Source organism: Adiantum capillus-veneris, chromosome 30, assembly GCF_014529385.1.
Source record: "Adiantum capillus-veneris isolate H3 chromosome 30, ASM1452938v2, whole genome shotgun sequence".
NCBI lineage: Eukaryota > Viridiplantae > Streptophyta > Polypodiopsida > Polypodiales > Pteridaceae > Adiantum > Adiantum capillus-veneris.
In genome coordinates this window covers 2020478-2032665 of record NC_140960.1, presented here as the reverse complement: position 1 = coordinate 2032665, position 12188 = coordinate 2020478, and the positions used below count along the sequence as shown (strand labels likewise).

The following is a 12188-nucleotide window of genomic DNA, read 5'->3' as shown; positions in this document are numbered from 1 at the left end:
CTGGCTAGACTGTACAGAGAAAGGGAAAATGACGGTCAAGTGACGACTTGGCAATTCGTACGCATGTTGACGTTGCACAATGTAATTTGTGACGTGCTGATTGGCAGATTGGGTCGGATGTTTTTTGTAGGAACACGAGAAGTTGGGTGCCGTATTTTGGAGCAGTTGCTTTTGGGTTCTGCGCCAACTTTTTGTATCAGTTGCTTTAGGCCTGGAGCCTTTAAATATATGCCTTGGGGGTTAGCTCTGCAGATTTAGTATGTGGTCACACATAGCAGAGCGCTCCCGCTCCCCGAGAGTTGTACTTTGCTCTTATCAATATAAAAAGGAGTATCGAAAGGGCCGCCAGAGTTTGGAGCTGGTGCATCTAGAAGCGGAATTCTGGCGCTTTGTGTTCTGGAAGTGTGTTAAAGTTTCTGTTTTGCTCGTGTGCTGCTGAGGATTTGCCCTCTTGTCAGTGCCAAGCGGATTATAGTGGTATCAGAGCTTCAGTTGAATCTTCTTCTATGGAGGATCCGGTCCGATTTTTGTAGCACGTGCTATGGACTTTGACAGAAACTCAGATCAGGAACGGGAACATGTCCCGCCGAAAGGTTTGTGGGAGGGTGATTCCAATGGGAATGACCATTGACGATTCCAACAAAAACAAATGAATTGAGTTGTCCAATGAATCACTCGACGACTCCCTCAACGACGATTGGGAGTTTACAGATCTTCACCGACAATTGCAAGTGAGCACCTGTACAAAGAGGTTGATGAAGTTTTCACAGGATCCAACCTATGAATACTATCTGAAGAACCAACAGATCCCAGAATTCTGTGAAGAAGGCTGCCAAACCTCCTCTAAAAGCGGCAATGAAAATCAAAGCAAAGCTAAAGTCAAATAAGAAGCGCTCTCTTCTGATTAAAGAGGATGTTGAACGTGCAATGGAACGGAAAATCAATGAGTTGATGAAGCATTGGAAACACTCAAGAAAGGGATGAAAGTCTGAGTCTTTCCCCGGTTCTTTGGGCAGACAATCTACATTCAAAAGAACTTGCAAAGAAGGGATGTAAGAAGTGACACCGCTCTTTGAAGATGACACTAGCCCTTCTTCTTCCTCTTCCCCCTCTTCAGCGAGGAAGATTGACGGGAGTTGAGGAAGCAGAAATATCATAAGAACATATCCGGACGAGGCAGAAAGAGCTACCGACGCGTAGACATTGACACAATCTCTTATGACGATTCTGATTTCTATACTTATGGTAATGTCTTTTACAAGAAAAGGGATCACATTAATTTGGAACCTAAGTATGATAATTCTGAATGGAGAAGGGGAATTTTCTTAAATTTGTTGTTCTAAATTCCACAAGGGCTATGCCATGTAGTATTTGTTTAATGACACTATCATTTATTGTTGTCGGCTGTTGTATTGCTGTTGCTTGCAGGTTTCAGGTGTCTTCAATTCATGTGACTTGATGAGGAACAACCTGAAGAAGTGGATGAGACCACAGAAGGTGATATACTTATCTGGACAGTGAGAGAGGTTACGAGGATGGTTCTTGGCACCTTCTTTCCTCCTTTTTGCCCTCTCTTCCTTATTTGTGCACAATTTCTGTAGCTCATGCTGCCATATGGTATGCAGGTGTCTACACCACTTGTAGTACGACCTGCATCTGGTTCAATAGTTGCAGAGCCCCTTGGAGTAGTGCTGATATTTTCAACCTGGAATTATCCAATTTGTAAGTTCACATAACTTTGGCAGATGGGTGGCATAAGATGAAACACATGTGGATAGCTCCTTTTTCTTGTCAATTCGTATAGAGGTGTTTGATGGTTCAAGAAATGTGTGGAAATAGGAGGCATTTGGGTAACCTTTGCTAGACACAACTATCGGAATTTATGTGATACTAGTATCTGACCCATTGTATTTCGTGTGAATGTTGGGTGATGTTTGGATCAGTATCACAGATGTTTTTCTCAGCATGTTGAGAGAATGTGTTAGCTTGAAGTGTCTAAAAATCAACAGGCTCGAACATAGCAAGCAACATTACAATTGTAAAAATGGTAAAAGAAATAGGTACAACCAGCTGTGACACCTGTAGTTGTGAATGCCATGTGTGATCTCAGTATCTACGAGTGCGATTTCCATCATATAACACGTTTACCACTTGGAATGACTTAGAGTCCGTACTTCATAGTACTCCCCTTACTGGTCTTGTAGCATTTTCATATTTTACAAGGATTGCCTGATTATTCCGGGCAAAATAGGCAGCAGTTTTCTATGAATTTTTCTGTGGAGAATGTTTTCGACAGTCTCTAGTCATTGTGTCAGTCCATGTTTGGTGCTGTAAGGAAAAGCAAAAAATGTTTTTGTCTCGTCTTATCACCGAAGGCTGGTGGCATTTTGAATTTGAGTTATGGTGCAGTGCTGGCGTTGGATCCACTTATTGGAGCAATAGGAGCAGGGAATGCTGCAGTGTTAAAACTCTCAGAAGTCGCGCCCACCGTGTCATCTTTATTTGCTAAAGTGATTCCATCATATTTGGATGGGGATGCGATTAAAGTGGTAGAAGGTGGCATTGCAGAGAGTGAGGATCTGTTGGCACAACGGTGGGATAAAATTTTCTATACAGGTTGGCATATCTGATGGTAACTTTTTGTGATATGTCCATGCTGCTAGTGGCAACAAATCATGGTAGCAAGCTGTTTTCTTTGTGCAATGCTGATTGTGAGTCTCATTTACACAGGGAGTCCTCAGGTAGGAAAAATCATAATGGCAGCTGCAGCAAAGCATCTTACACCTGTCACATTGGAACTTGGTGGAAAAAGTCCAACAATAATAGATTCTTCAACTGATTTTGAGGTAAAGTTTTGAAGTCAATGCATGATATGTGTGTGCTAGATCCTTAGCTTGGAGCTTCCGTTTCAACTCGTCATTTTCTTGCCTAAGCCGTGCCGCTTCTTGTTGCTCCATTGTGAGGGCTTGGGTGGTGGCAGTGAGTTGCTTGTGTAGAGCCATTACTTCACTCGGAGGGACCGCTTGTATAGTAGCTTGTGGCAGGGTTATGTCCCTCCAGCTTCGGGTAGCCATAGCTTTGAGGAGAGCTTCTTGCGCGAGGAGACCAATTGTGTTTGCAGTAGAGTGTTGCCTGCCTCTGCTATCTCTTTGGCCTCAAGGGCTGCAGCTAGTTGCTCTTTTAAACTCTTTCTTTCTCTAGTGGCTTCCTTGAATGCACATGATTTTATTACTACCCCTTAATGCACATATTATAGTAATTTTACTTAGAGTGAATGCCCCAAGATTGCGCTAACGCTTCTGATCCTGGTGATCATGGTTAGGTTGCAGCTAGACGAATTGCGTCTGGTAAATGGGGAATCAACCTTGGCCAGACATGCCTTGCTCCTGACTACATCCTTGTAGAGAAAAACTCGGCACAGAAGCTGGTAAGTTCTCAGTATGGCAAACTCGGGGTGTGTTCATCGAGGTTATGCTACAAGATTTTGAAGCCCTGGATGAATACTAACTGTTTAATATACCAATGCTCTCAGATTTTCTCAAAGATTATTAGTAAATGGGTTAATGAACTTATCATTTGGCTCAGAATGAGAGCTCGGAAATCAAAATAGAAGACGTATGCAAAATAGATTAAGAGAATTCCATTAGTGCATAAATAATATGAAATTAGATAGACTTTGCTAAAATACTCTATGAGCTTCACTAATGCGTAGTTAGCACAACAAAAGCTATAATGTATAAAATTTTAATTTAACACCTTTGCTATATAATGACTTGTCTTGGTTTCCTTTTCACTTAAGCTGGATACATTGGTGACAACACTAAAGGAGTTTTTTGGCACAAATCCTGAAAACTCTGATCTTACAAGAGTCGTGAATACACGCCATTTTTCACGTCTTAAAGCCTACCTTGAAGATCCAAATACTGCTAAAACGGTGGCTCATGGTGGTCAATGGAATGAGGCATCACTGTAAGATTCTTCAATTGATTCTTCTTTTCTCTCGATGAGTAAGGGCAGCTGCTTTTTTCCTGCTCATTTGTCTGATTTTGCAGTTTCATCGAGCCAACCATACTGCTTGATCCCCCGTTGGATGCAGCGGTTATGACCGAAGAGATTTTTGGCCCGATTCTTCCGATAGTGACGGTCTCTCTCTCTCTCTCTCTCTCTCTCTCTCTCACACACACACACACACACACACACACACACACACACACACACACATTTTGTGTTTGGTAAATCTTGGATTAATTTACAGATGGGAAACCTCAACGTGAGGAAAATCCATCAGAAAGATCTTTTAATGCCTTCCCCTTTCAAAACACAGAGGTGTTTTGAAAGGCGAAGGCATTAAAAGCACACATAGTAGAGCTGTAGGATATCCAAGGATATGTCCCCAATATCAAGGGCAAAATGTAAGGATTGCGCAAGTGAAATCCGGAACAGAGGAAAGGGATCCCATCTTGCTGATGGAATAGGCGAAAGTTGCGCTGGCGCCATGAGGACCATAGCGACCAAACCTGACCCAGGTGAAGAAGGCTGCTCCAAAGAGCCAAAAACGTCTGTGGAAAACTGCCGATGGAAAACGGAGACGCATATAGGCGGATATGCGGTCCAGGAAGGCCCTGGTAAAGCAACAATCCCAAAGCAGGTGTTTGATTGTCTCATCAGAGACTGAACATCTGGCACAGCAAGAAGAGCTGATGTGATGCGCACTAAGGAAGGTGCCAACAGGGAGCACTCCCAACAAGCAGCGCGATAAAAACAGAGAGGCAAATGACTCTTCCAAATTGTAGTAAGAGCATTCCTCCACCATCAATCTGATTTGTGCAAAGACCATAATGCATTACAGTGGTCAGCCAGCCAAGACCGAGGCAAGAGAGAAGCATAAACCTTGCAGGTAGAAATGTCAACAAAAGGTGTGTCCCATAAAGTCCAATCCAACATGCAGCATCCAGCTGCCAATGGTGGAATGGGCGGAAGTCAGCCAACATGCGCTCAAGCTCACCCCAGAACTGACGATAATGCATGCCCAAACCAAAGTGTATAGCCACCTGAGGATAACAAATCAAATTGCCATACATGTCAACCACATCATCCACCGTGTGAATACTTTCCAGGCGCAACGAATTCCCATCTTGTGGTTGTTTGCCATTCCATGAAAGATGAGCCGTAACGGCCTCCCAAGCATCATGTAAAGCAGAGGTAAGCGAACAACCAGGAATATGACCGATCATCTTGCCAAGCACAGTCTTCTAGAGTGATGTTTGTCAGTGACCAGAGGCGGAAGTGGTAACATGCTGACACGGTGAGGCTATCATGAGAGTCCAAGGTTGGGATTGTTGCACAAGGGTAGGCAATAACATGGCCTTCCTCGCAAATGATGGCGGCGAAGGTCCAAAATATTTAATCCTCCAAAACGCTTTGGAGTGCAAAGCTTCTCCATTGAAAGTAAACGGAGCCCTTTCTTGTGGGAATTAATACGCCTCAAATGAGATAAAATATTAGACATCATCAATGAGAGGCAATGACAAGGCCAATGCAACAACGGCAAGTAAAACTAAACATAGGCCATCATGATGCTCTGAACTATTCGGAGACGAACATGCAACAACCATGTGGACAGTTTCCAATATTGCAATTTGACGTTGAGGTGTTGTATAACCCAATCCGCTTGCTAGTTTGCAGTGACCTTCCATCCAATAGGGTACCCCAAGTGGTGGACAATGACATTCGGATCAAGAATATCCCCGGGCCATAGAAGATGCCATTCCTGTACATTGGGAGACAAGAGTTTGGATTTCCAGAAATTAACCCTTAAGGCCTGCCGCAAGCCCAAATGTATCCATTGCATTCATGATCACGCGCATGTCACCTTGATGATTGCGGGGCATGAATAACGAGTCATCAGCATAAGCCTGCCCAATAAAGTCATTCGCAAAGGGTAGTTGCAATCGGTGAAGATGACCCAGCTAAACCAAATGATCCAAATACATCAACAAGGGGTGGGTGGCAATGGCATACAGTAAGGCACTAAGGGGGCAACCTTGGCTGACCAAACACCCAAGTGGCGAAGGGTCGGTCAACTCCCCATCAAGAAGTCCTGAAGACATACTATGGGCATATAAGAAATAGACCACATCAGATAACTTATGACTGAATCCGAGGACCCACATTGTGTCAGCTCTAAAATCCCGTTGTACTGTATCAAAGGCATTTTTAATGTCGACCTGCTTCACGAGTACATCTTGCTAGGTGTATTTAGCATATTCCATGCCAATCAAACATTAGCCAAATTGTCTGTGATTTGAGGACGGGGGATAAAACCGTATTGAGCCGAAGGAATACCTACAAGAAGAGGCTCCTTGATGCGAAATGCAAGCATAGGGAGAAAGTGTCGCCATGTTCGCGGGAAGTCAACTATCTCCACCCAAACTGGACACCTGCTGACGGATGAGGCTTTGATAGTCTTTAGTGAGGGCCCATGGTAGTACGTATGTCATCTGTGTTCCAAATTACAAGGGAGATGATTCCAGTAACATGTTGCGGGCGTCAGTGTCTGCAAACAAAACCTCATAGAAGCCTCTGGCACCAAAATACACTCCTCGGACTGCGTGACGTTTCAGAAGGAAATCGACCCATTGGCCCACATCTTGCGCAGTGGGCATCTTGCCCAGAAAAAACAAAATGACCGCATTGAGAGCATACTGGGCCACTGGGTCCATGAGGGCTTGAACTGGAATAAGCACCTCCGTGGGGAAGCATTCCTGGCATCCTCAAAATCCTTGAGCAAGCAAGCTTGGATTTCGCCCATTTTCAAGGACTGCAACAATTTTCCTGTGCTTGTAAGAGCAAAGGGCAGGCGATACAGAATCTGTCATACAACTTATCGGGAGCGCTGAAATTCTGGAGAGATGGAGAGAAGCCTACTGAAGCGAACAAAGACCTTACACCATACCTAGCTTTCAAACTCTGTACAATTGCAAAGCTGTTAAATCCTTGCTTCTGATGGTCTGTTGTTACAAAGATTTAATGACACAAAGCTACACACACGCACACACACCCACGCAAACAGGCTGACAACTGATGCTGACAAACTGGCTGACAACTGCCCGCTGCTGTGGCTCCCATCAGCTCTGATGGGCGGCGTGCAGACGAGGGCAATCCACAGCTCTGGCGTGCTGCACAGAGGACGTGCAGGGCAGAACTGCGCGACAGCAGACTGCAGAAGGGTTCGCGACAGTGGGGTGCAGTAGGGTTCGTGACAGAGGGCTTCCACACTCTCACACACACACACACCCCACACACACACTCACACGCACCTCTCTCTCTCTCTCTCTCTCACACACACACACACACACACACTCACACACTAATATACATACATATTCATATATATATGTATATTTATATCTACACACATATACATATATTAATGTATATGTACCAATATATGTATATGTATATATGTGTGTGTGAGTGCGCGGGCATTTGCACGTGCACACACACACACATGTTTGTGTGTACTTATTATATATATACATATATAACTAACTGTATATGTTCAATAGGTACACACACATGCACACACGCTGTGTGCTATGTGGGTGTGAGCATATTTGAACCGTGCATGGACAATCTTGCTATCCATTTACTTTTGCCATTGTGTCTGTGGTTGAACAGCTTCGGACCATAAGCGATGCTATAGAGTTTGTGAACTCAAGGGAGAAACCGTTAGCTTTATACTTGTTTTCAGACAATGAGGATTTAAAGAACAGATTCATCAACGAAACTTCCGCTGGAGGAGTGCTTGTGAATGATGCTGTCATTCATGTAAGTTGGTAGTGATATGGTTGGTTCTGAATCTTTCCTTGCTCTTACAGCTCTTTCTGATGGTAGGAGATATGTAAGGTTTAATAGAGGTAAACTATTCTAACACAAGCAAAAAATGTAGATTTAAACGCGATTAGAGAAATGGTTAGAATTTAGAACCTTATTTACGAGATTTTTAGCAGCTTGATGGAAAAAATGGCAGACTACTTAGAAAAGGCTGTTTGTTCTGCAGTTTGGAGTAAGTGCATTACCTTTTGGAGGAGTCGGAAAGAGTGGAATGGGCGTGTATCATGGAAAACACAGCTTTGATACCTTTAGCCACATGAAGCCTGTGTTGGTAAGAGGCATTCGCGGAGATGCTGCAATTCGTTACCCCCCTTACACACCTGCAAAGCAAAGTATCTTAAGGCGCATTTGCCGCTTTCAGTATTTGGACTTGCTTCTTCATCTGCTAGGCCTCAGAAAATGAGCTATCCCTTAACACATGCTTGAGAAGAGAAACCAACTGTGTACATATCTCAAATAAACCAAGTGCTTATGAGATGTTATACGCCAGTTTTTTGGCTTGTACTTTTCTTTGCCGCTAATGGGGCACAGGAATTGCAATGTTGTGTCATATATGATTTTATAAAAAAAGCTCAGATCGATAGTCTTTGAAGTTATTTATGGTCCTCCATGAAGCGATAAAATTCAGTCAGGTTAGTCATGCATCATGCACCCATTCATGAATTCTCTTTGCCAAAGAATACTGTCTACAGGAAAGGTTTTTTGACAATAAAATTTGTTTGCAACTTCTGCATGGTAAACCCAGGCCCTGGGTCTAATACTTCAAGAATGCCATGGATGAAGATACATGAAGATACTTGGAGTCTAATACTTAAAGAATGCCATGGATGCCTTAAAACAAAGATCCAATCTGTGGGCCAAGTTGATAACATGCCTGCAAAAGGGCACTTTGAAGTGAAAATTAGGTATATATCTTTGTGATCCACTCACCTCTCTAGCGTCGACGTAGCCAGTGCGAAAATGACCCTCTAGAAATTTACTCCTTAATGAGCTACCTTTTCTTGTTTGGCTAGAGATCTGTATTTTTTGTTCTAAAGTTGTGAGTTTGTCTATTGGAGTAAAGGATGAACAGTAATCCAATTGGCAGAGCAATGTGGAAGATGCCTTTGCCAACGATGCTTCAAAGCCAATTTGGAATGATATTATGCATTTGTGTAGAAACTTTATACTCCAAATCTATGGGCTCAGCTCGTTCCCTTTGAAAACCATATATTATCATAAAATTATCTGATTTATAAAGTATCATAATTGGAATCAAAAGAACATCAGCATGGCTGCAATTGTACCTGCCTTGCAATAGAACTCTTGCTCATCCTTTGGGGCAACTACATTTTAAAGTGCATCAATCTATCAAAGCTTTGTCTTACATGCACATTTGATAACATCATTCACTGTTGCCTCCAAACATATTGGTGCAAACACTATTTCAAATTGAGCACCGAACAAATAATGTCGCCATGTTTTCAACACACAGACGATCGCATAGAGCTCTCATTCAGAAGCAAAATTTTATTGTGCAGAATTGAGTTTCTTGCTTTCAAAGGCAATTGGTCTCTTTTCTTGGAGAAGAAATGCCCCAATAGCTTGATTGCTAGCATTTGTTTTGAGCATAAAAGATCTCATAGAATCCACAATATCTAAAATGGGTACAATAGTTAAGAGCGACCTTAACTACATCAAAACTAGGTTGTTGAGCTTCTCCCCAATGAAATGCTTTGCCCTTGGCTTTCACTTGGTTCGTCATCGGAACAAAAATTTGGACATAGTGTTTAGCGAACCTTTGATAAAAACGTGCAAATCCCAAGAAAATATGGAGCTCTTTCTAATTTTTTAGAGAAGGTTAATTTTTGATGGCAAACACTTTGGATTGATCCATGTGTAGTATGGTTGTAGAGATTACATGTTCCAAGTAGTGAATTTCTTGTTTCAAGAAATCACACGATTTCCTTGGTATATAATTTGTGTTGCCACAACACATCAAATATTGGCTTCAAATATAGTAAGTGCTCTTTTTCAAATGCATTGTACACTAAAAAATCAAGAAAAATCATGACAAAAGATATGGTTTGAAAACACTATCCATGAGTGTCATGAAAGTATTTGGTGTATTGGTTTAACCAAAACGCATAACCAAAAACTTATAATGGCCAAACCTTGTTCGAAAAGCAGTTTTGGATACATACTAGCAAGCCAAATTTGCACTTGGTGATACCTTGATCTCAAATCTATCTTGGTAAAAATAAGAGCATGGGTGAGCTTGTCAAACAACTCATCAACTTGCGGTAACGGATACTTATTCTTAATGGTAATCGTATTCAACTCACGGTAAGCGTGCACATTCGCATGCTACCGTCTTTTTTCTCCACTTGGAGAATGGGAGATGCCTATGGTGAAGAGCTAGGTTGAATAAACCCTCTAGTGAGGTAGTCAGAAAACCAAAATTCCATCTAAATATCCTCAGAGTGACTCATTCTATGGGGCAGGTTATTAATGGGTTTACTACTTGCAACCACATCTATGCCATGTTTCATATGACCATCACTCTTGCTAGGTAGACCATGCATATCTTTCTCCTTGCCCTGGGTAGTCAAATTCCCCTTGGGACAATCTTTTTCGCCATGTCCACTTTTCAAGTACTTAAAATAGTATAATTTATCCTTCTTTGCTTTTTCAAATGTCTCACTTAACAGATGGCCTCAAGGACCATTCAACTTTTTGGATGCATGAGATGAGCTTCCAAAAATTTTCTCTTGTTATGACTATGAGATACACATGCATTTGAAGTGTCAAACATGTGTGCTCTGCAATGGTTTTTCATATGGATCATCATGGATATGAGCCTATACTATAGCTTCCTCAAGAATTTTGGGATCTTGGGTTTTAACATGCTTCTTAAGCTCAAGATTTAACCCATGGATGAACCCTCTCACCTATTGGAAGGCGTCTAGACCCTCCAGCTTGAGGATAACATCTATATGATGCAAGATATATTCAAGCACTCTCTTATGTTGATGCCTAGAACATTTATTCCATGTAGTTTAGTTTTTTCCCTTCTCATTTGTGGGAATTTTTATTATTATAAACACGTCCTCAAATGCAGCGCGTGAACATGACACGATGCCCTTCTCCTTGAATGACATCCATCATTATAGGCTTTACCTTTTGGTGACAAACTAGTTTGCAATTCCTTGAATACATCCGGAGTTTGACGCAGATCATGGATACTATCCCATTTACTTAGGAAGATATTCACTGCATACTTGTTGCATTCTTTCTCCTCCCTACAAAAGATCAGTGGTTTTGTGTCTTTCAATAGCTCATCCACCTTTTATTAGGTGAGAATGGGCAATGAATCGGGATTTGAGCCTCACTCCGGCAATATTTGCAGACGTAGTATTTGACAAAATCCGAGGTTGCTCACTTGTAGTCCCTTGGCCTCTGATGCATAAATTGCACTATTAAATCAAACAGTTTAGTTACATTTTCATTCAAACATGAAAATTTTGTTTCAATGGCAGACATGTGTGATTGTAATGCCCTAAATTCTTGCAAATCAAGCAACTTGATACTATCTTCCGTGCTTGCTCCCTTGCGGGCACTCTCCATGAGAGTAGTTGGTGGCGAGGCAACATCAGGTGCAAGTGTGTGTAGGATGCTCAAAGTCAAATTATTGATGCATATCAGTGTCTAAATCCATAGTGCAATGTAGTGTTGGCAAGAAAGAAATGAATACCTTGAATCAAAAGTGTCGTGGAAAAGTTGTTTCCAAATGGATGGAGTGAGCGTCAATGAGCAATCCACAAATATAAAATCAAGTGGCCGTGCGCCAAATCAATCTACAAAGGTGAAATGACTTGTTGAAAGCAATTCAATATAGATGTTGACTCCAGAAGTCCTTCAAATTACCTTGTCAACGAGCACTTAAAAGCCGTAGTAGCTTTGATTGGCCAAACTTGTTGGTCGAGTTTGAATCTTCGTTAAAAGGGCTTTCCAAACATCTTGCAAACATTGCTATCTGGGCAAGCATGGAAAATTGAACTTACTTGAAGTTGTCCTTATGGCCAAAAATACATTAAGAACATATGTTTTGCTGCAACTTTTTCATTTGCAATGGGAAAAAAATGGTGTAAAGGGCCATGCTGTTGCGGGTTTGTTGGAGCTTTGAAACTATATTGAGAGTATATCCCCTTGTTGCAAATGGGGGTAGTGTGAAAACAACTCCTTCTACAATTGCCCCCCCCCCCCCCCCCCCCCCCCCCCCCCTCCCGTCGCAAAAAATAAACTAATAATTA

The 12188-nt window shown here is 42.1% G+C and overlaps 1 protein-coding gene across 1 annotated transcript in view; it reads left to right on the top strand.

The window, feature by feature from the left end:
- LOC147417435 (aldehyde dehydrogenase family 3 member H1-like) overlaps window positions 1–8492 on the top strand; it is a 40923-nt gene extending 32431 nt beyond the window's left edge. The window contains exons 2-10 of the mRNA XM_086506725.1: window positions 1429–1497; window positions 1626–1722; window positions 2410–2616; window positions 2731–2846; window positions 3323–3427; window positions 3800–3969; window positions 4053–4143; window positions 7681–7830; window positions 8063–8492. Of these exons, the coding sequence (XP_086362851.1) occupies window positions 1429–1497; window positions 1626–1722; window positions 2410–2616; window positions 2731–2846; window positions 3323–3427; window positions 3800–3969; window positions 4053–4143; window positions 7681–7830; window positions 8063–8299 (1242 nt within the window). The 3' untranslated portion in view covers window positions 8300–8492. The remainder of the gene's footprint in view (window positions 1–1428; window positions 1498–1625; window positions 1723–2409; window positions 2617–2730; window positions 2847–3322; window positions 3428–3799; window positions 3970–4052; window positions 4144–7680; window positions 7831–8062) is intronic.
- The last annotated feature ends 3696 nt before the right edge of the window (window positions 8493–12188 follow it).